At 48.2% G+C, this 24,471-nt stretch overlaps 1 protein-coding gene across 1 annotated transcript; it reads left to right on the forward strand.

The window, feature by feature from the left end:
• Nucleotides 1-5,313: 5,313 nt before the first annotated feature.
• LOC123823191 (histone-lysine N-methyltransferase PRDM9-like) lies at nucleotides 5,314-23,025 on the forward strand. Its single transcript, XM_045845650.1, has 15 exons — nucleotides 5,314-5,989; nucleotides 6,273-6,398; nucleotides 7,457-7,506; nucleotides 9,494-9,650; nucleotides 10,277-10,378; nucleotides 10,578-10,849; nucleotides 11,252-11,319; nucleotides 12,449-12,642; nucleotides 14,776-15,709; nucleotides 16,801-16,827; nucleotides 19,433-19,547; nucleotides 20,772-20,876; nucleotides 21,179-21,257; nucleotides 22,496-22,692; nucleotides 22,939-23,025. The coding sequence occupies exons 4-15, from the start codon at nucleotides 9,560-9,562 to the stop codon at nucleotides 23,023-23,025; spliced, it is 2,271 nt and encodes a 756-aa protein (XP_045701606.1). The 5' UTR covers nucleotides 5,314-5,989; nucleotides 6,273-6,398; nucleotides 7,457-7,506; nucleotides 9,494-9,559.
• Nucleotides 23,026-24,471: the final 1,446 nt, after the last annotated feature.

The raw sequence follows: 24,471 nt of genomic DNA on the forward strand, positions 1-24,471 counted from the left end.
TCCTAAAATGTCAGTCCCCAAAATTCCCACGAGATGGCAGCAGAGATGCACACTTGGGACACATTAGTGGCTTGGCCAAAGAGTTCATTCAATTTTTACTTTTAAAATGATAGTGGTTTTATTTTTTTAACCTCTTGGGTTAAAGTTCATTTCAAATAGATTTTACTTTCTTCATTGTTTAAGGAAGCAGCAACAAACAAAGCAAATTACAAATGATTGTCAAGCACACTTGGAACTTCTAAAAACCTGACTCTATTACATTGTAAAGCAAGTTCCAACAAATGGCACATACAATATGTTTACTGCTTCCTTTGCCCTAATCTGGAATCTAGTCACAAGGTAATTAGACAGTCCATAGCTTGAGACATTTTAAAATATGATTCTAAATACCATTGCCATCAATAACCATTGAAATTCCACCGGAATACACAACTTTTCTTGTTGACCAGCACTAAGGTGTTATTCCCAAAATGAACAAGGGAAGGCAGCACAGAATCACACTTGGAGCTTTCTTTGTTTTTTTTTACATTGACCATATTGTACATGGAGCAAGTTTCCAAAAAATATATCAAAGGGTTGAAATTACATAAAGTATGTTCCTTGCTCTCATTGCAGCTAATCTAGCAATCAGTAATAAAAGATAACTAGAAAGTGCTGATATTTAAAAATTATAAAATACTCTTGTAAATAACCCACAAATTAAATTACAATTGCAGTTAAAAAATAATTTGAAAAGAATGATAATAAAAATAGTGCATAAAAAACACTCTGGGAAAAACGTATCGATAAATCCACACATTAGGGACAGAGCCTGAAAATTCACAAATTTTGCATCATCTTACAGACCTGTAATAATAAATTAAATCCAGAGAAAGTGGAAGAATGGAAATATGGAAGTAGTGATGTCTGGAAGGGTATACACTTTGTTTCATTAAATGATTTTTTATTGTTATTCTATTACAGTTTCCCAGCTCTTCCCTTTTGCCCTCCTCCACCCATCCCAGCCCACACACCCCCACCTTCTTTAGAAGCATATATACTTAATATAACAGCAGATATTTCCTGTTTGGGTAGGACTTTCGATTGTTTTCATTTTTATATATAATTTAAGTAAGCAGCAACAACAACAAAAAGGCCATCTCAGTTTGAGCTTAAAAAGTACTACAGGAAAACACAGCATAATTTAAAAATAATAATAATCTAGTCTGTTGTGGTGACAACACCAGAGGCCTTTTCTTTGCTCGCCCAGCCTGATCTCATTGTTCAGAGGGGCTCCTTTTCCAGTTTTCACTTCTTCATGAGCAAAGAGGAAATGAAGGTCTAGACCAGCAGTCCTGCAGATGAGCAGAGAAGCCCTAAGCAGCACAGCAGCAGAGGGAGTTTGCCCCAGGGATGCCTTACTTCAGGGCCACCTCACAACCCTGATGCTAAGAAACAGCACTACTGAGCTGATACACAGTGTTGTTGATGGGAGAGTCCTGGTTCTTCTTGCTGACGCATGTAAAGAATTATATATCAGCAAATCTAGTAGTATGTAATCAGTTTATTAGTGGCCTGTTCCCATGGAAGAGAACAGGACTGGATAGAGTAAGGGGTGAAAGGCAAAGTTTCAGGGCAAAGCAAGGGGACAAAAGCAAGAGCGGCTGAAGACCGGGGTGGCAAGCCCCTGGGCAGCCTGAGGCCAGGTGGCCAAAAGCCTTATGGCCTGAGAGCCAAGAGCACCCGGAGCCCCAGAGGAGGGGTGGGGGTGGAGATCACTTTGTTCTGAGCACTTATATAGTTGGTGGGATGGGAGGAAAAAAAGTTACAAATTGATTAACGGGTAAATGCGGTGCCAGCTTTCCTGGGGGAATGTGACTACCCACGCTTAGGTATGTGTGGGGGTCTGTTAGCCCCAATTCTTATCTTGCTCCAGACCCCATTTTTTCACCTTGTTGTAAAACAAATATGTGACAGGAGGCAGTTAATTAAAATTGGGGCACTTTCCAAGGTTATTTATGGACTCTTTCTGTAAGCATCAGGGACTCCCTCATAAAACAGATAGTGGCCAGAGGTAGGCAATTAACCAAAGTTGTTTTATGGGCTCTTTCTGTGGGCACCGGGGACCCTCTCCCACATTCAGGCCTTGGGATGAAAGCACAGTTTCGAGGCTTTCTTTCCCAGATACTGGAAATGTTTCATAGAATTTCAAGGACTTTCTTTCTTGCTAAAATAGTGTTTCTTGTGATATTGAAATGTTGGGAACAAGAAAATTAGGAACTAAATGTGACCTTAGTAAACAGGAACCACATTGTAGCTAAAAGGAGCTAATAAGGGAGACAGAGTGCAGGATGTAGTTAAGCAAACATCCTATGTCGGGCAGATGCTCTCCCCTGGGTATGCTAGATAAGCAATGCTTTGTTTAGTTTTAAAAATATGAATTTTACCCTGTTCCCGTGCGCGATCTCTGTAAGCAAATAGCTAACTGCCACATCAGCTTCTGTGATAACGCTTGCTTGCTTGCTCGTGCCAAAAACCCTATATAAGGACCTAACTATAAGCGCTCAGGGCGACTCTCGTCTGCAGCCCTTGTAGGTACTGTGTCTCCGGACACTCTGAGAGTTCGCCCCTGCGCAGGTTAAAACTTAGCCAATAAAGTAACATCTTTGAAACCCTGAAAGTCTCCGAAATTTGTTCTCGCATTAGCTAGATGCTACAGAAACACCTGGCAATATTATCAGAACAGGCTTAGGACTGCTGAATTAGCATGTGAGACTTGTCTCCTTCCTCCTCCCTGCCTCGGTTTATTATTTATTCTACCTAATTGGTAAAAGGTGTTTCCTGGCAACCAGGCTGATAAATGCTGGCCAGTGACAGTACTGCAGTCTCAGAGTTCTTCCCATGCTGTCTCCTGCTTCAACAGTGTTAGCAAACTATAATTTAACAATTTCTCTTCTACTGAAAACTTTAAATCTGTTATTATATGTGTTGGATAAAATACATGGAACATGCTTCATTTCATACACAGGGAAGCATAACTAGGGGGAAATTTTTAATGCTTTTCTATTCATTTCATTTATTAATTTGAAAGACAGAGAGAGACTTAGTTGGTCCTCTTATGTATTCATTCATTGGTTGCTTCTTGCATGTGCCCTGACTGGAGAATGAACTGACCACCTTGACATATAGGCAGGACACTGTAACCAACTGAGCTACCAAGTCAGGACTACTAGGGGAAAATTTTGAAAAGTGGAATTTCTGGGTCAGAGGGTATGAGGATGTTATTTCTGGATGGCTATTCTCAAAATGATCACTGGGAAGTCTGTACCAAAGGACCCTTCCCCTAGTTTTTCAGAGCAAGGACACTGCACCTGCTTGCTCATCAGCCTCAGAGATGTCAGGAGTCCTCTGGATCCCCATACAGGCAACCAAATTATGTGGACCTTAAAAATAGAGCAGTCAGTTATTTTACCAGCAGATAAGGGGTTTACTCAGAAACAGTAAAAAAACAATGCAATTTAGGACAAGCAAGCTGTAGCAAAAATCACAGGCCAGCTCCACAAGTAAAGGAGTGGAACATATTTTACAGGGAGAAAGGAGGAAGTTGGGAGGGGTCACTACAAGTGAAAGTGCATTGTGGAAAAGCATCAGTTCAGGGTGAGGATGGTTTCTCTCTGGGTGAGGTGCTGGGGAGTCGGTTTCTCCTGGGAGCACACGGTATCTTCTTCATGTTGGGGCCTGTGACAGACAATTTTTCCTGTCATTGACCCTGGGTGATGCTATATGACAGCACCCCCACTGACCCCAAACTCCACTTTAGTGTGGTTTCCCTTTATGCAGTTTCACAGTAATAATTAGTTGGCTCATTTCAGGTCCATGGAAATCAAGTTATATTTACATGCTCAAAACGAGGTAAGGACCAGAAACACTCTTCCCACTTTATCCCATGAAAGCCAGTAGCAGCAAAACTGACCCTGCTCTCACATTTTATGTTATTTTTATGCAAAATACTTGTAGGTTTTTCCAGCATTTCTACATTGATTTAGTTTTGTTTGGTTTTATCTCATCTTCCTGATAGGTGCTTAAGACTTGGGAAAATTTAGCTTAAGGTAAATAGTCATAAATCTAGCAAGTCATGTGTAGGTTAAGTTTTTGTTTCAGTAACTACAGATCAGGCCCATCCTGGCGCCTGAGAATAAGCAGCTGACCTCCTGGAGACATCTGTACCAGGAAGAAACAAGGACCACCCTTCCCCCTTGGAGGCAACTGTTGAATTTGAAAGGCTTTCGCTGACACCTTGTTTGCCCTCCCCCAACCCCCTTATAAGAGATCTGGCCAGGAAAGAAAGAGGGAGATGGTCTGTTAGGGTATGAACCTGCCATCTTCTAGGATTGCCACCTGAATAAAGCGCCTATAAAAGATTCAATCACTGTCATTGCTTGTTGGATTTGGTAGTGACAGGCAGCCCAAACGCCGCAGTCTTTTCCGGTTACATTCCTATTTCTGAAATGTTTTTACACCTGAGTTACTTAAACACACCTATCAATCGTAACACCACTTCTTTGAGATGTGAAATTCTCCCGGTGTGTTTCCCATTATACTTATTATTCTATTTGTTGTGTTTACATATTTGAGCCCTCTGGGACTTGTTTTGTGTCTATGAATTGCGTGCTCAAAATTCACTGACTTAGGTTTCCACAGAACGCAATGCAGTCTTGACGGCGTCCTCACTGCTTCGGCAGTTCTAGCTGACAGTGGGTTTGAAAAGGTGGGGATGGGGGGGCACAGACTGGTCTAGGTGTGAGTTGGGGATCCCGACCACAGTCTGGTGGAACAAAGACACTTTGCCAGGCGGCAGGAGGGCCACGTCCACCCTAAGGTCCAGCCCGGCTCGGGATTCCCAGCTGCTGCGGGGCGAACCCCTCAATAGCTGCGGGAAAACGAGCCCCGGAGCTGCAGGCTGCTGACAGTCGCTTGGGAGACCCAGGGTAGCCAATCCCCGCGGGGCGGGGCGGGGCGGGTCTTCCGCTGGCCAGTCCCGCACCCACGGGGCTCCGCCCCTCTGCCCCGCCCTTTCAGCTTCTTCTGACCGCCCATTGGCGGGCAGGGCCCTGGGAGCCCAGCACTGATTGGCGGATTGTGCCCACGCGGCTATCCAGGATGGAACCTCCTTCCCAGGGCGGGAAGCCCAGGAGCTCCGAGAAGGCGCTCGGCCGAGGTGGGCGGCGCGGCAGGGACCCCGGGGGACTGGCCGGTAAGCGGGGAGCCCTGCCCTGTGCAACCCTCAGCCCGAGACCTTCCAAGCCCGGCCAGAGAGACCCCAGATGCCCTCATCCCGAGGGGCCCGAACCCCTTCAGCACCGAGGGGCGCGTCCGCTAACCCGGAGGACCCCACGTCTCCTGACCCCCAACGCTCAGACCCCCAAACAGCCTGGAACCCCAGTTCCCCTCAGCTCGGGGCGCCCTTCCTGCAGCCCGCCCGCCCGGGAAGACCAAACCTCCCCAAACGCAGAGACCCCGAATGCCGTCGTCCTGGAAACTGACTCAGTGGAGGGGACCCGGAAGCCCCTCGTGAGACGCCCCAACCCCCCTCAGCCGCGGCGGCCTGACCCTCTCCCCCGGGACGCGGAGTGTCCTCCGCCCGGAAGACGCAGATCGAGTCCTGAGGGACCCCGAGCCTCTCAGCCCGAGAGACGGCGGAGTGCCGGACACTGCGCCTGCCCCTCGCGCGGGCTTCTCCGGACCCCGGGGACGCCTCCCGGCCCTTCCCCGGGAGAAGCGCGTTTCCTGCGCCGCCCAGACCCGCCTGGCCGACGGGGTCCCTCAGACGCCCGGGCTGCGGCCTCCGGAGCCCGCCCTGAGGAGGCTCGCGGGGGGAGGGGCGGGAACAAGGGCGCCCCCGCGGGCGGCCCCTCCAGCCCCTCCGTCCCCCTCTCCGGGCGCCCTGCCCTCGGGGAGAGAGGCCGGCACTGGATTGTGAAGAGGAACTCGGACGCGCTCACCAGCCCAGGTAGCGCGTGTGCGGGCGCCGGGCCCGGGGGCCTGGAGACCCGGCAGGCTGCTGGGCTGGCCCCGGCTCCGGCGGCTCCGTCCGCCTGCAGCTCCCTCCCGCAGGGACAGGGGTCGCAGGGAGTTTGCTCCTTCAGTCAGAGCGGGCCCGGCGCTGACTGTGCGGGGCTCACGGCAACTCGCTGCAGCCTCTGCCGTCCCATCGGAGCCAGTTCCATGGGCTTCCTGGGCTTGTCCCTCCCCCACGCTCTCTGCCTCAGGACAGAGGTCTTGTCTCTTCCCAGGTCTCTGGGCCCCGCGACCGGCTTTCCTGTGTCACCGCTGCAGGCGGGCCACCGAAGCCTAACCCCTAACCCTAACCCTTGAGGACCGTGAGGACTCGGATGAAGAACGGGCCCCGAGGCAGCAAGGTAAGCGGCGGGAGGAGCCAGCGCTGCCCTCCCGACTCGGACCTGGTGTGGGTCGGGCGGCATCTCAGGACGTCACCAGGGAACAGGTTTGCTGGTGCAGCGGACAAGCAAGAGGCACAACAGTGTGTCGCACAGTGAGGGGCTGTTCCCGTAAACTTTCACGTGGGCGACGTAATCACATGTATTTACAGACGCATTAGTAAGCAGTGAATGTGTAAGAACATAAAGTGAGCGAGAAATAACTAATTCAGAAGGGTCGTCATTGCAAGGGAGGGGGCGGGTCTGGCCGGTGAGGAGGGTCCCCACACCTGGCTGATGGCCTGCATGGAGACGCAGGGGGAACAGTGTTAACCGTGCTGATTTCGGGAGCTGGGGGGAGGGCCAGGGTTGGGAGGGGTTGATCACCGTGTGGTTTCCTGATGTCGGTCGTGGTGCCGTTCTGTCCAGTATCTGTCCAGTATCGTGAGTGTTCGGTGGGTGGGGTCCGTCCACTTTCATGGGTCTGGGCTTGAAACACAGCTGAAGACAAGATGTGATCTCTAACGAGACTGGAATTCCCTTTCTGGGGTCGACAGACTGTGGGTGCTGACCAGAGTCTAATGACACAGGAAGGGCGTGGATGGCCAGTATGTGCCCAGTGGGGAGGATACCAGAGAAAGGCCAGGTGATCCCGGTGCCCTTATCCCAGACAAGGCCAGTGGGAATGAAGAAAACAGGACGGAGAAAGGGTTATGTTGAAGATGTGGAGTTTCTGTGCAGTTAGTTTTACTACTTTTTTGTCAGGAGAGGACAATTTATTTTTTAATAAATGTAATAGATGCTTTATGAACAAAGGGTGAAGCATAGATGACACTTTGTCTATTTTTTTTATCATTCTAATGAAATTAGTGGATGGGCCCAGTAGAAGCCTAGGCCTTAATGAACAACAGAAAACATTTTCCAATCATCCTGGGATTGTTCTTGGACTGCTCTCATTCAGAATTCTGTGTCCCTAATAAGAATCTCCAGGTTTTGGAAACATTTACCAACCAAAACACTGATTTCTTGTCATCTTTCAGTGAAACCTTCTTGGGTGGCCTTCAGAAGGGAACACAGTAAACACCAGAAGGTGAGTATTTCCCAAATTCTGTTGACAACAAAATTTTCCTCATGGATAGAAATGCAGGTAAGAGCAGGGAAATGCAGAAAGTATCTTAGGAACTGCCACCTTCTTTTCCTGGTCTCTTCTACACACTGTCCAACATTATCATCTTTTTTTAAGATTTTATCTATCGATTTTTTCGAGACAGAGGAATAGAGGGAGAAAGAAAGGGAGAGAAACATGAATAGGTTGCCCCTCACACAGCCCAGGCATGTGCCCTGACCGGGAATGGAACTGGTGACCTTTCAGTCTGCGGGCCAGTGCTCAATCCACTGAGCCACAGCAGCCAGGGCTCGTCATCATCTTAATAGCTAACAACTACAGCAGCAATAGTAACTACCATTTGTTTCATTCTCACAATGTTTCAGACTTTAAGAATTCTATGTGAATTAACTCATTCACACATACAACCACCTGATGGGGAAGGTACTGTAACTGTCGCCATTTACAATGAGGAAAGTGATCTTTCAGAGATATAGAAATCTTTGACTATATGTCTAAGATCACAGTATCAGTGGTTGTGCAGTCTAATCCATAGTTTCTTCTCTAAACCACTTACAAACTCATTAAAACTTTCAGTTTTTCCCTGGCCAGTGTGAATTGCTTGGGTGTCATCCTGCAAAGCAAAAGATCACCCGTTTGATTCCTGGTCAGAGCACATGCCTCGGTTGTGGGCCAGGTTCCCAGTGGAGGTATTTGTGAGAAGTGACTGATCAATGAAACATCTCTCACATCAATGTTTCCCTCCCTCTTTCTCCCTGCCTTCCCCTCTCTCAAAAAAATAAAATCTTTCAATTAAAAAATAAAACTTTCATAGTTTTCTAAAGTTTACATTGTCTTATACATGTCATTACATCATTCATCTGACTGACGGTTTCAACCAAAGTTCTTCTCTGCTGTGCTGAAGTGAGAGATGCACGAAGACCCTCTGACTAAGGAAAGCGTACAATGTGCAGGCAGTTGGTACAGTGAATGGTCCTAGGTGAAGAAGAATGTAAAATGTCCAGGATCAGAGCCTCCCACTCTAATCAAAGAGCATCTCTCACCTGTGAGGAGCTTCAGGTTTGATGATTGAGAAACAACAAATAATAAAATGACTTAAGGGCTTCATATAGATTACACACTCCTCAACAGAAACTCATCTGTCTGGAGCTCATTTCAAATGCCCTTTCTTATAGGGTGAAGTAACAGCTTATATGTCTGAGCTCTAATGAGGCCACTTTCATCCTGTTTGGAATCATTTGTTCAGCCTGCCTCCCTCTGTGTTGTGAGCTCTTTGAGAGCCTGGTCCATACCTGAGTCTTCTCAGAGGTCACAGGCCCAGATCACAGCCCATGAGGGGCCCTGAATATTTGCTGAATGAATGATTTCATAGTTACAAGTTAAACTACAAGATGATCGGCGAATGCTGAAGGTAATTTCTGTGAGATTGAAATATGGAGAGAGCTGAGGGGTAAATTGATAGCAGAACATTCATGCTGTATTACATAATTCACAGGACACTTTGTTGAACATTATTTAATTGCATGTTCACTATAACATTAAAAATTGACATGTTATATATCAGGACACTAAAAACAACTACCTACTGGTACAGCCTTATTCGAACAATTGGTGGGAACCAGCTAATCTAAGTACAAATATTCTTTCCAAGGTATTGCAAACTTTATCACCATTTTATTTATTGTCTAGATATGTTTCTGCCATCTATTTCTTTATTTTTTTCCCCATATCCCTCACTCTCAGTATTATAGAGACAGTTGAAAGAAAAGGACCATAGACATGATTTCTAATCTTGGATTCATTACCCACATTGGCCCTATCCCCTCTAATATTCATACTTCCTAGGTATTTGCAAGGATTGAAGTATTAAAGACATGCATGTAAGATAATATAATAAGCCTTAAAAAATTAAATACATGTTATCTTGTAATATATGACTTTTACATTGAAGGCAACATCCAGGGTGCCATTAAGCAAGGAATATAGTTTGAAGGAATTGTCAGGAACAGAAAATTGGATGACTGCAAGTGACTCAGAGCATGCCCAGAAACCAGTGTCCCCTCCTGGAGAAGCATGTGCCTTTGAAAATCACACTAGACAAAAATTGGGTAAGAGAAAATAATTTGGAAGCTTTAGTTCCTCTAAGTCCTATAGAAGGGCTGATAAGTATGACCTAGGTATGTGGGGTAGACGTTGGGTAGGCCTGGATTTAAGCTGGGATAAGCTGAAGACTGAAGTTACCACTGGACCTTTGGGAAAATCCTATAAATTCTCTGAGCTCCTGAATGCTAATATGTAAAGTGAAGATAAAGAAACATCACTCATATATTGTTTGAAAACATTAAATGGAATTTAAAACATGACACATACAAGTTGTCCAATAAATCCATCTGTGATGGTAGCAACCACACTTTATTGGTGGTGTGTGCCCAGGCCTTTACTCAATGCCTAACACGTAATGTGCATCCATAAATATTTTATGATTGATTAAAGATTGGCAAGTAAAATGGGAAAGATTGGCTGGTAATGGGAAAATCTAGAAACTAAAATTGAATCAGTCATCTGTAGTTAGAGTCTTAGTCTTTTGAACCAATAGTTAATGGAATAAAATACCAGAGTACGCAAAAGGACAGGTAATCATTTGATGGGAGGAGATTGTGTTATCTGACAAAATGAGAACTAACACTCCACACCACACCAAATTCGCTTACTTACCTGGCCTTCTCCAACTCAGAACTCAGGAGAAAGGAGATGGACATGAAGTTGTACAGCCTACGAGAAAGAAAGGGCCATGTGTACCAAGAGGTCAATGATCCCCAGGATGATGACTACCTTTGTAAGTGACCCTCACTGAGAAACATGGTATACTACAATAATTTCATCTGGTCCTTTGCTCCCCAAATCATTCCCTTCCTCTAGTGACCTGGAGTACAAGATTGAGTCTCAATGATGTGAGTGCCGGACTCCCTCTGAAGCTCTTTGTGTCCAGGAACATGTGCTAAACCTTCCCTAACCCCTGTTGCTCTCACCTCCAGATTGTGACAAGTGTCAGAACTTCTTCATCGACAGCTGTGCTGTACATGGGCCCCCTACATTTGTAAAGGACACTGCAGTGGACAAGGGGCATCCCCACCGCTCAGCCCTCACCCTGCCCCCTGGGTTGAGAATCGGGCCATCGGGCATCCCTGAGGCTGGGCTTGGAGTGTGGAATGAGGCAGCGGACTTGCCAGTGGGTCTGCTCTTTGGCCCTTATGAAGGGCACATCACAGAAGATGAAGAGGCAGCCAAGAGCAGATACTCCTGGCTGGTGAGAACTATTTACCTCTTCCACTGTCCTCTGGCTTCCCGCATGTCTTCTGAGGCTTGGACCTCACCTACATGCTAGATATGGAGGGGACAATATGGTTAGCTCTGTATACTGACTGGACTTTACATGAACACAGAGCTCCAGTTTAAGGATCAGAAGGTGAGCGGGAGCAAAGTGGTGCAGACACAAAAGAGTGGCTCTTCCCTTGTGGGGCTCCCGCTCTGATTGGACAGGTAGACTCGGATGTGTAGATGGTGAGTAAGACCAATATCATGTGGTCACAGTTGGCAGTTGAATCCCCATGCACGATGGAAGAGCTTTGATGACAGTAGAGTAAAATAATTCTTCTATTACCACCCCACAAAAAAGGATAAAAAGTCTTTAACTTCTTTTCTGAAACAGATCGCCAAAGGGAGAAACTGCTACGAGTATGTGGATGGAAAGGACAGATCCTGGGCCAACTGGATGAGGTGAGGTCCATAGGTCCTTGGGTGCCAGAGGGGACTCTCATCCCCAACAGCCCATATATAAATTTCCTTATCATGCCTCCCTCAGTGCTCTCCCTTAATCCTTTTTTCCTCTTTTTCTCCATACAGTGTTCTTTCATTTCAGGGGACATTTAAGAAAAAAGTATAGCATATGTCCTCAAAATATAAAGCTATCTGCTAGACAAAATGTGGACACTGGAAAGGACCTTGAAGAGCCTAGATTCACCAGGGACACTGGATTACACTTCAATTTATCAAATGAACATTAATTAAACACTATATTCCAGTTTATGTGAAGGAATACATTATTTAAATAGATCACACAACCCATGTCCTTATGGAGGACTTCTCACAGACAGACATAAAACAATTGCTTTTGGAAACATTTAACTAATTTCCAAAAAGTGCACAGTGTCAAGATACCACAAACCAAGGGTGGCCTGAACCTGTGAGGGCAGCAAACCATCCGAGCCTCACTTCTAACTAGAGCTGGGCTCTGAGGCCTGCAGAAGAATGGTCATGGGCCCCTTTCCTGAGAGGGGCTCTCTTTCATCAGGGATAACAGAATGTGAATCAACTACTATTGTTCTGTTTTATTTTAACTGGGATGAAAAGACCTCCATTTTTCTATGGTCACCTTGGGCAGGCAAGTAAATGGTACCATAAATAAAGTGTAGGGGGGTTGGACAAAGGCCTCTCAGGGGAAAACAGACATGGGCTGAGTATTGGATAATTGGTGAGCTAATTTAGAAGCAGAGCCCTAGATCAAGCACCAGGTTCTGTGGTGTGACACAACTCGATTTAGAGTTTGTAGAACCCAGAGATCACTGGATATTATGGCCAGTCAGGGTGGAGGTTAAGTCTAGAACTGGGTTTTAGGAAATGGTCTTAGGCAGGAAGAACACTTGCAAGCAGGGCTTGGAGGCAGGAATTCACATGACATGCTGACAGGCTCAGACACTGAAGAGAAGGTTCCCCGGGAGCATGAAGGGCAGTGGGCAACACCAGAGCCTGAGGGCCTTAAGAATCAGTGAGGAGCTGGACATGAACGTGACAGGTCGTGAGAACTCATCACTGTGGTTTTCTTTCCCTTCCTCTGCCTCAATCCCAGGTATGTGAACTGTGCCCGGGATGATGAAGAGCAGAACCTGGTGGCCTTTCAATACCACGGGCAGATTTTCTACCGAACCTGCCGGGTCATCAGGCCGGGCTGTGAGCTGCTGGTCTGGTTTGGGGACGAGTATGGCCAGGAGCTGGGCAGCAAGTGGGGCAGCAAGTGGAAGAGAGAGCTCGCGTCCGAGAGAGGTGGGCACCACTGTTCTTCAAAACGGAAAGAAAGAGAAATCTCCATAGAAATACTTATGATCCAACTTTTAAGTAGAGTAAAATCCACTCTAAAGTCAGTCAAGTTTCAACTCAGATGCTTCAGAAATTCATCATTCATATGCCTTTGACTCTTAGGCAAAATTTTTATATTTTTTTATTTTTAAAATATTTCATGAACAAAATACACAACTGCATATAGTGCTGAAAGACTGAGAGACCAAAAAAAGTTTTCAAGCACTAACCAGTTCTCTCACCAAGGCAGTTTTTCTGACACTTTTACAACTGTTTCTTCTTAATTTTCCTCCATACTTCTAATTAAAACGTTTCTGTTTATAGACATTCGTTATTTTTTAAAGATTTTGCCCTGGCTGGTGTGGCTAGGAGTATTGAGCACCAGCCTGTGAACCAAAGGATTACCAGTCTGATTTCCCAGTTGCACCACATGCCTGGGTTTTGGGCCAGGTCCCCAGTAGGTGGACACATGAGAGTCAACCACACATTGATGTTTCTCTCCCTCTCCTACCCTCCCTTCCCCTTTTTCTGAAAATAAATAAATATATAAATCAAAAATTTTTAAGTAGGATTTTATTTATTTTTACAGAGAGTGGAAAGGTAGGAGAAAGAAAAATCAATGTGTAAGGGAAACATTAATTGGCTGTCTATGGCACACCCCTAACTGGCCCACAACCCTGGCATGTGCCCTGACTGGTAATTGAACTTGTAACCTTTCAGTTTTTGGACAGCACCCAACCCACCAAGTCACACCATTCAGGCAGGGCACATTTGTTCACCATTTCAATGAATTGTCAGGTGAGATCCTACTCTGTGGCACACAGCATCCTGGACCTAGAAATACAGATAAACATGAGGAGAGAATCACTGCTCTTGGGGAGCTGACCAATAAGGCAGGGAAACCCAGACACACGTGCTTGCATGTGCGTAACACCACACAGCAGTTAGTGCTTTGGAGAAAACTAATCCAGCCAAGTGTCTAGGGATCAGTGTGAGGGGACGTGTGGTGCGGCATGTGGTCCGGGAAGGGCTCCCTCAGGAGATAACATTTACAAAAATACCTGCAGGCAGAGGATCCCAGGCAGAGGAGCAGCTAGTGCAGGGAAGAGAAGAGGTGGGGCTTTGAATTGGCTGAGGGTCACTCAGGTCTCGTCTCAGCATAGGGGGTAAGAATGGAGATCAGATAGGTGCTTAGCAGACCAGAGGTGCAGTGTCAATGATCCGAGTTGAGACACTGGGGGCTTTGCTGAGTGTAAGTGTGCAGTCCTCAGCATAGAGTGGTGTGTTCTCTGTTCTGATTATGCCTTGGTAATTTTTAGAAAATAAACTCCAGTGGGGAATCTCCTCAGAGATCACTTCATCTCCAAGTGAGAGAGCATAGTGGATTGGCCAGAGAGGAAAAAGAATCCGTCAGGCGTGTAAAACGTGTGGTTGGAGAAATATTTTGAAACAGGACTTCTCAGTGTATTTGAAATGGACAAACACTGAATGGAATGAAGCATAAATATTTGGTGTGAGGCTTGAGGAATGACTCTAAGATTTTATTTACTTTTAGAGAGGAAGAGGAAGAAAGACAGGGAAACATCAATGCATGGTTGCCTCTCACACGCCCCCTACTGGGGACCGGACCCACAACCCAGGCAGGTCCCCTGACTGGGAATCTAGCCTGTGAGTCCTTGCTCCACAGGCAGGCACTCAGTCCACTGAGCCGCACGAGCAAGGGCAGGAAAGATTATTTTATAGTTGTGAAAAACTGAAAGAGAAGCAATTCCTAGTTTTCCTCTTTAACATAACGTAGAGGATACCTGTAATGGGGAAGGTCACTGCAGTTCAGGGAGTGAAATTGCCTCTCCTGCTACTCGAAAGTCCCTAATCTGAGCAATATTAGCAAAGACCCTTGATGTGGGGTTTCTGGAGTTATGAAGAAGATGCACTGCATAAAAATGCAAAGGAAAATAGACTGCAAATGGACACTGGGAGACACAGATTGCGTTGTCACCACAGAAAGAAGGATTCATGGGGCAGATCTTACCAGGAGACAAGTCATATGGCCCAGGCATTCTCATCAACATCTGCCCTGACCAAACCTTTCTCTTTCAGCAGAACCAAAGCCAGAGATTCACCCATGTCCCTCCTGCTCTCTGGCCTTCTCCAGTCAGAAATTCCTCAGCCAACATGTTAAATTCAGTCATCCCTCCCAGATTCTCCCAGGAACATCTGCAAGAAAACACCTCCAAGCAGAGGAACCCTGCCCAGAGGATCAGAATCAGCAGCAGCAACATACTCGTACACATAGCTGGAATGATAAAGCTGAAGGTCAGGAAGTCAAAGAAAGGTCCAAACCTTTCCTTAAAAGGATCAGTCAGAAGAGACTCTCAAGACGCTCTTACCAAACTTCCAAAGAACAAATGAAGAGCTCTAGTGAGCATGAGAGGATGATGGAGGAAGAGCCCTGCAGAGGCCAGACAGAGAGTCCAGAGGACACAGGCAAGGTATTTGTGAAAGCAGGAATGTCAAAAATTGTAACAATGGAGCACGGAGGGTGTTGGCAAGGCTTCAGTGATGGGTCGCATCTCATCACACACCACAGGACACATTCAGGGGAGAAGCCCTATGTTTGCAGGGAGTGCGAGAGAGGCTTTACCTGGAAGTCATGTCTCATCAGACACCAGAGCACACACTCAGGGGAGAAGCCCTATGTTTGCAGGGAGTGTGGGAGAGGCTTTACACAGAAGTCACATCTCATCAGACACCAGAGGACACACTCTGGGGAGAACCCCTATGTTTGCAAGGAGTGCAGGCAAGGCTTTACAGGGAAGTCAGATCTCATCAGACACCAGAGGACACACTCTGGGGACAAGCCCTATGTTTGCAGGGAGTGCGGGCGAGACTTTACACGGAAGTCACTTCTCATCAGACACCAGAGGACACACTCTGGGGAGAAGCCCTATGTTTGCAGGGAGTGTGGGCGAGGCTTTATACAGAAGTCAGATCTCATCACACACCAGAGGACACACTCTGGGGAGAAGCCCTATGTTTGCAGGGAGTGTGGGCGAGGCTTTACCTGCAAGTCAAATCTCATCACACACCAGAGGACACACTCAGGGGAGAAGCCCTATGTTTGCAGGGAGTGTGGGCGAGGCTTTACACAGAAGTCAGCTCTCATCACACACCAGAGGACACACTTTGGGGACAAGCCCTATGTTTGCAGGGAGTGTGGGCGAGGCTTTACACAGAAGTCAGCTCTCATCACACACCAGAGGACACACTCTGGGGACAAGCCCTATGTTTGCAGGGAGTGTGGGCAATCCTTTACCTGGAAGTCAGGTCTCATCACACACCAGAGCACACACTCAGGGGAGAAGCCCTATGTTTGCAGGGAGTGTGGGCGAGGCTTTACACAGAAGTCAATTCTCATCACACACCAGAGGACACACTCTGGGGACAAGCCCTATGTTTGCAGGGAGTGTGGGCGAGGCTTTACCTGGAAGTCAGGTCTCATCACACACCAAAGGACACACTCAGGGGAGAAGCCCTATGTTTGCAAGGAGTGTGGGAGAGGCTTTACACAAAAGTCACATCTCATCAGACACCAGACGACACACTAGGGAGAATCCCTATATTTGCAGGTGAAGTGAATGAATCATTATCATTAAATCACATGTCAATAGCCCTAAAAAGTCTATGGAACCTTATTCTCCCCAAGATTGTAATTAGTACAGAAGTAACTGGTTAAACAAACCCTGCAGTTTCACGACAAGAGATAAGATGGACAAATAGTTCCATGAGTAATATGGGGATATCAGTACCAATCTCTTGTGGTTTTTTGATGTCCTTTTCTAAAGAGTTTTGTCTCCATACAAATATGAAGCCCGAGTCCCTCATTCTCCCCATCACTGAAAGCAGAGGGTTCCTTAAGAGCCACAAAGAACTCATACTCTCAGCCACAGAAATTCAACCCCTACAAATGGGGAAGTCTTGAGACAGCCTACTTGGGTTACTGCCCAGAGAGGAATTTGAGACAGACTCACCAGGGAAGGGAATTCCCCAGACTCCTGGGAAGGGGGCCTTTTTCTCCTGATAGGCTCCCTGCCCTCCTCCCTTCACTTCTCTTGGCTCTTCTAGTTTCCTACAACCTCCGGAGCCTCAGAGGTGAACGGCAGGGAGGGATGTGTGCTTGTGCACAAACGTGAGCCTGTCTCAGTCTGGGCACCTGGTCTTCCTCCTTCCTGCCCCTTCAGTGTCAGCATTTCCTGGTGCACAGCACACAGATTCCACATCAGTCCATAGTGGGTGTGAGTCTCAGCTCTGTCTTCTCCAGCTGTGTGACCTAAAGCAAGACTCTGGACTTCACTCTGCCTTTTTCCTAGTCTGTACACTGGAAATGGGAACTCCAGCCTTTCAGTTTGACATTCAACGTTGAGTGAGCACAGACAGAATCTGGCAAGAGGATCGCTGAGATCACAAGTCCTGCTGAACAGCCATCAGTGCCCTTGTCTTCTGGGTCTTTAGCACTGGACAAAGGAAGATAAGGACAGGGTAGGGGTCTGTCGCCAAACTCAGATTTTGAGCAGACCCCATTGCTTTCCCCACATAGACTCAGCTGCCCAGAGAAGGAGGCGTGAGGTGGAGGATGTGCGTCCCTCCAGATTACCACCCTCTCACTGAGCTTGTGCACTCAGAGCCTCAACACAGGCGGGTGGTACTGAAAATACCCTGTGAAACAAGGCCCTCACCCACCCCTTGCTGAGAACTGACACTGGGAGCAACATCTGCCCACACTGGTGTGTTAGGTGGGATAGAAGGTGAGCCAAGGCAGGGAGGATGAGGAAGACATGCCTCACCCACTAACTCAGCAGTCCTGGGCCTGGTCCAATTCTATTACCAGATGGTCCAGCATCACCAGAAATACCATGCTAACACAAAATTCTAAGTATTATTTCTACCATCTGGGAAAGAAAGGCTTTGAAACTATTCATCCCAAGGCCTAGAAGATGGGAGGGGGTCCACAGCACTCAAGGAAAGGACCCATAAAACAAAGTTGGCTAACTGTGCCTCTGTCCACCATCTGTTTTATGATGGGTCCCTAATGTTTACAGAAAGAGCCCATAGATAACTTTGGGTGACTTCTTTAACTTTCACTGTCTCCTATCTCATATTTATTTTGCAAGATGACCAAATGGAGTCTGAAGCCAGGTAAGGATTTGGGCTACCAACCCCCACACATACCTATGTTTGAGTAGTCTCATGCCCCATGGAAGCTGGTACCACTTTTACCTGTCAATCAATATGTAGCTTCTTTGGCCCCATCCCACCAACTGTGTAAGTCCTCAGGACAAAGGACCTGGTGCTCTTGCCACCCAACTTCTTACCTTTCACTCCCATCTCAGCAAGACCTGTCCTGTTCCATGAGAACGTATCACTAACAAACCCTGTTTGCACACTAATACACTTGCTGATCTGCAATCCTTTAGTGCATCGGAAAGAAGAACCGAGTTTCTCCTGTGACAGGTGCACCCAGTCTATATATGGCATTCATGAAGCCTGCAGGACAGCCACTTCTGTAATGCACTCTCCTTGTACCTGGGTCCCACAGGGCTTAATACACCACTGACACCACCTCGAAATTCATACTCATTGTATCTTTAAAGTTTGTAAATTAAAGCATGATGGGATAATGGACATGCAGATGTTGGTCATTCCTGGCCACCCATTCACAGATAATGTTCACAATGGCCCAAGAGCACAAAATTCCTGTGGACCCAATGGGTGGGAGTCCAGCAAGACTCAGGGTGAGAACAGGGTAAACATCTACATCTGGTGCCAACAGCTCCCAGACACTTTTCTTAGAACCAGAGCTGAGTTCAATACGGAGAGATGGTGAACAACTAGTAAGGACCCCATCATACCCTCTCCTGCATGAGGGAGACCTAAGCATGACCCACCCTGTTCCTGCTGGGGTGGGTTCAACAAACAGGGACACCCACCCCCATGACCTGGAATGATGACCTTTCTGTCCCAGTTCCAGGCTTGTGAAGAGTGTCTATATAAATTATGTGGGTTTCAATAATAAATATCCACTATTACTTTCTTTTATGCTTTTTTAAAGGAAGGTATATTTCTTGGGTTCTGTTTCCCTTCCCTGTTTCTCCCCCCACCACCACAGCCCAGAGAGAACACCATAAACTCAATATTCTGTGGCTTTCAGCATGGGCCATGGGAGAGGGGCAGAGTCCTATGAGGTGCTGGCAGAGGGGCTGGCATTGAATACAGTGGGAAGGGCAACCCACAGACTGCCATGTGATGGTCACCATGACCCCCCACCAGGAGAGACCTTGAAGCTCTCCCAGAAGTCTTAGTGATTAAAGATGAGTAGACAGAGTTCTACTCCCTCTCCTTCCCCTTCAGCAGCAAACCACATTCCTAGTATAGCTGCCAGCCTCCAAGGTGTCCCCCAAGTCCACATGCTGTCACCCCTGACCTTGTACAGTTCCTCCTTCACACAACCAGGCTGCTCTGTGTTGTGAAAATGGTGTGTGGCTCTCAGAGCTAAGTCATAAACAGGCCCTTTTGTTTCAGCCTTGCTTACATAGTTCACTCGGTCTCAGACCACCTTGTGCAGGGAGCTGGGTGTTTACACACCCCTCCTGCCCACCTGTCAGTGGCTGGCAGCCACCATCCATGTTTTAAAGTGGAGGCTCCAAGGAGTGAGTGCAGCCTGACATCTGCTGGATTCTGAGTCTCTTGTCCTTGACAGGCAGCTGGGGTTACTGTCCTGTCCCCATGACATCTGGTATGCCTCCAAGGCCATGCTAGCTGCACCTGCTGGCTTCCCAACTCCTCCACATGACACTGCGATTGACCTGAGTTGGGTAGGTCAATAGTCCTTGGGCAAAAACTAGATCAGTGGCTGAGGGGACAGGACAGGACAGCATGGCCACTTGCCTCCATCACACATTCAACTCTGACTACACCGGCCACCTGGTTTATGTTCTTGATTGCCACCCAGGCAAGGGAGCCGTGGGCTGGCTTGGGGACCATAGTTGACCTGCTGATGGGGTTACTTGCCAGAATAATGGTCAGCCATGAACACAGAACAGCTCACTGCCCTCCAAGCTGGGGTCAGGTAGGCCTTTCTGAAGCTTGGCAGACTGAACATTCAGACCCTGCCCTGTCTGTCAGTGATCTGGCCCCTGGTCTGGCCCCGGCCCTAACTGCCCTGGAAAGTTCCTGACCCAGCCTCTGAGAGCCACCCTTGGGGAGGTATGATACCCACAGATGCTGTCTTGAAATATCAGGCTTCCTAAAAGTTACTAAAGGAAGTTTTTTAAAAATAATTTTTTTAAAGTAAGAGATAGTTCATCTCATGACTCTGAGAAAACTGTAAGATTGTGAAATTTGCACTTTAAGATCTTCTTTTGCAGACCCTCAACCTTGATGGGAACATTATTGTTTTTTTTCTGCTGATATGTAGTTGTTGCTTTAAAACAGTTTGGGAAACACAGAAAATAAAACCACCCATAATTCCATAATCCAGAAGGCACACCAATTAACACAGCAAGTTAGAGCTTTCTCTGCACACAGACACACCCAAACACCTTTCCTTTACAAACAGTACAGAACCCCGTCTGACTTCCTCAGCAGCCTCTTTCCCTTCTACATGCCTTGACCACCTTCCTCCAGTTTCCACAGGTACACTGGGTCCCACACCCCAGGCTGGGTTGAGGTTTCACCAACCCCCCTTGTTGGACAAGAATGGTGTTTCCAGGGAGAGTCTGTACAGCACATGTCAGCCTAGTTCTGGTACAGACGTGAGTGTGCAGTGTGTGCAGTGCGCTCGGGGCCCAGGAGAGCTCTCCAGTGTCCCGCATGTAAGGGGAAAGTGCACTCTACCTTCAGGCCTCGCAGGATGTCAGCCTCCTCCTCCCAGCCTTCTTCTGCTGAGGAAGGTGTTTCAAAATCCTTGAGGCCATGGTGGGGGTGGGGGCACTGCTTTCTGGGGAGCAGAGGAGAAACACGACGCTGAGTGGTGGCTCTCGCGTGGGACCACAGGCATTGTCCTCTGTGCCCTGGCCTACTTCTCTTTGGCTTTGCAGCTTTTTGGCCAGATGACACCTTCGAATAAGGGCCCCCAAGATGCCTCAGACACTGTGGTTGGTAATGGAAGGTCAGGACGCAGCAAACCGAAGCCCTTCCTGCAGGTCAGTGTGGCGCTGACAGCCGCTGGGCTTACTGGACAGTTAGGCTTGTGCTGTGGTCTCTCTCCTGCTGTCCTTCTAGGAAGCTCTCTCTGGGCACCAAGTGGACGTACTGATGTTCCCCAGTGGTTCCCTGGTCTCAAGAGGCAAAGGAGAGCCTGGGCTATCCCTCCCATCTACTTCCCAGAGAATGACAGAGGCCCATTCCCAAAAATGTAGGTCAGAAACAGCAAAGGGAAAACTCCGGTCTCATTCAAGGAGCCCGGCTGAGGGAATTCAGACCTGATGGGGATTGTTCTTTGCAGGTTCTGTACCTGTGTCACCTTCAGATCAAATCAAACAAGGACGAGGAAGTCCGGGTTTCCTACAGCATCGTTGGCCCAGGTGCTGACACACTTCTTTTCTTTTTCTTTATCCTGAGCCAAGGACATTGGTCATTACTTTTAGAGAGAGGGGAGGGGAGAGAGAGAAACATCAGTGTGATAATTGGTTGCGTCCAATACATGTCCTGACCAGGGCTCAAACCCTCGACCTTTAAGTTACAGGACAAAGCTCCAACCAACTGAGCATCTGGCCAAGGCTGACAAACCTGCTTTGGTGTTTGTTGTAAGAAGAGAAAGTCAGTGGCTGCAGATGACAACAACCCTGGAGTGTCTCCTGTGTGGGTCAAGGGGTTCTAGAACGTGAACCCCTCACTGCCTCACTTTCCAAATACTTGAGACAGACACTTGTCTTGTGAAGTTATTCATGACACATTTTTAAGCCCCTTTCACATTCCAGGGGCCACACACAAGGGTTAAGAGGGTGGGGGTGGGCAGAGCTGGGCACAGATCTGAGCTGTGTGCTCATGGACAACCTCTGTGCTCATGGACAAGCTCTGGGCCTTGCTGGGCATGATGGTTACATGATGGTTATCAGCCTCTGAGCTCAGAGTAGACAGCAGCAGCTGAAAAATAAATGAAACTGAGAATTCAGCATGAAAGGACATTCTGTTGCACTGATTTCTTGTCCCCCTCACCTGCCATTGCTGTTTTCTCCCCCCTTTCCTTCCTTTTCTGTCATGGCAGCTTTGTCCCCACAGCAAACCCTGCTCACCAGCCAGCACCAACTGTTTCATAATGACCACATGAGGGGAATAGCCACCTCACGTCCATTCATGGACCAAACTCCAAAGTCTTGGTTTAAGAGACCAGGACTCACTCCCCCCACCCAGCTCTCCCCTCTGGCTTGTGAGGCTGATGTCCAGACAGGACTCCCCTGACATTGTCAGGGAAAGAGGTACCAGGGTCTGGGAGCAGTGGGACAGGTGAAGACCTGGGACAGCCACATGCCCTTCCCTCAGGTCCCTGACAGTTTCAGGTGAATGGGGGACAGTGTTCCCACAGCTACAGCCGTGTCAGAAGAAGCCCTGAATCCTTCCAAATGAGTGAACAAGTAACACTGAAATCGCTACAGGAATGTGGTGGACTATGCTGCTGTATCAGTTCACAGGCAGTGCTATCGTTTGCACGGTGAGTGGACTAAAACGGGAGAATGTTGCGCGTCAGACTTCTGCTCTAATTTTGTTGCCATGCTGGTTGTTTGCTGTTGGGATATCAACTTCCCTCCGCGTTTCCCTGCAGGCACCACCAGGATGCAAGTGACAGCAATGGACACAGCTGATGACGAGAACACCTACAGCGCAGCCACGGCTCACATCACAGTGCCTCAGCACCGCAAGCTCACCATCAATCAGCACCCGAGAATCATCAATGTGCTCACTTCAGGGCTGGACCGACAGGGTGGGAGCCAGGAGGGGCCACTGGGTGGTGTGGTCCATGTATATTTGTCCCAGCTAGTGGGCACAGACACCGGCCAATCAGAGCAGACACCAGCCAATCAGAACAGACTCTTTTTTTTTTAATTTTATTTTAATCATTGTTCAAATACAGTTTTCTCCTTTTCACTCCCAATCCAGCCCCCCCTCCCACCCCTCCCCACTTCCCTCCCATTACCACCCTCCCCTTAGTTTATGATCATGTGTCCTTTAAGTTTGTTCCTGTGAACCCTTCCCACTGTCCCCTAGAACAGACTCTTAATTAGAACATTCACCAACCAGTCAGAAGGGGCACCTGCTGCAGACTGGGCCCTGCAGGCTGACTTTGAGCCCTGAGCAGAGTAAGCCCTAAGGAATCACCAGAGTACATCAGAAATGCGCTCACAAGACTGCTCTGTACGTAGCAGGATGAAATGGCCTCTCGAAAAATTAGACCACATTCTCTGCTGAAAATACAAAACACTCCCTGCACCACCTGCCATCATAAGAGTGGAACACATAACTGAAGGGGTCCCAGAACCCATTATCTGCTGCTGGGACTGGGGATATATGAATCAGATCCCAATCCAGGTAAAGTCTCCTCAGGTCAGTTCTGGGACAAGATGGTCTGAGATCACCAAACTTTGCCTCCTTGGAGCAGGGGGCTGGGGCAGAAGCTGAGCTGCCTGTCAACCTTGCCTTGAATGCCTCACAGGACCCGACATAGAAGCTGGTCGTTTAACAGAGAGGATGGTCCTTCTAGGTGGCTGCCTCAGGGGCTCCTCATCTGCCCTCTGGGTGGCGCTGGGTGGACGAGCCCAACCTGCCTCTGATCCCCAGGGCAGAGCACCGTGTGTCTGTCTGCGGAGCGTGCTCCTGTGCAAACTGACGGTCCAAGGTGATGGCCTCCAAGGTGATGAGTTAAATTCTGCAGTGACAGCTGGACTCACACTCACTGACACCAACAGCCACCCTCCCATCCCCAGCCTGACCGTGTCCAGCAGAAGCCAGCACATGTCCTGTGAACTGTGTTTGCTGGTGGCTCGTGCGTCACTGTGTTGGGCTGCAGTGTCACCCAGGCCTGTGGTCCTCAGCCACATGGTTTGTTAGAACCCTCTGGGCCTCACTGGGACACACCAACCAACCCTCTGTCCCAGGGTAGGGGCAGCCATCTCTGGCCTGGGCAGTGACTCAAATGGGGAGACAAGGGCAGCAGGCAGAGTCCATGACAAAATCCGAAGTCGAGATACGGCTGCTCTGGGGTCAGGGGAGGGGCTCTGACTCTAAACCACAAATTCCCATCACAGTGGTGTCAGGGATGGGCACAGGCATCCTTCCTGTGACAGTCCAGCTGCCATGACGCATGAGCCTCCCTCTGCTGGGTGCTTGTCCAGACAGCCACCAGACCAGCCAAGTTCTCAGATCTCTGCTCAAGGTCTTGGATGACCAAGAAGAACCATCAGTTCCAGGTTACAGAGCAGCATGTGCAGCATGTTTTACCTGCGTGGTCTCAAATCTGTGAGGCAGAAGCACCTTCAGCCACGTGCCCAGAAATGTCAGCAACGTGGATCAAGAGCACAACTGCACTATGGCTCCATCACACAGTCCAGGCCCAGAGACCCGGCTGCCGGGCAGCCCAGCAGCAGCACCAGGCACACAGCTTCAGCTGTCTTTCGGCTCTGTCTTCCTGGGCCTGCGTTTTGTCCTCCTGGTAGCGAGGGGCTCCTGCACTTCCAGCATCACACTCGTCCAGCCCCAGAGACAGGGAGGGAGGGGGGCAGGAGCCAGTTTCTTTTGAACCGA

Source organism: Phyllostomus hastatus, unplaced genomic scaffold, assembly GCF_019186645.2.
Source record: "Phyllostomus hastatus isolate PE091 unplaced genomic scaffold, TTU_PhHast_1.1 phas_contig_477, whole genome shotgun sequence".
Lineage (NCBI taxonomy): Eukaryota > Metazoa > Chordata > Mammalia > Chiroptera > Phyllostomidae > Phyllostomus > Phyllostomus hastatus.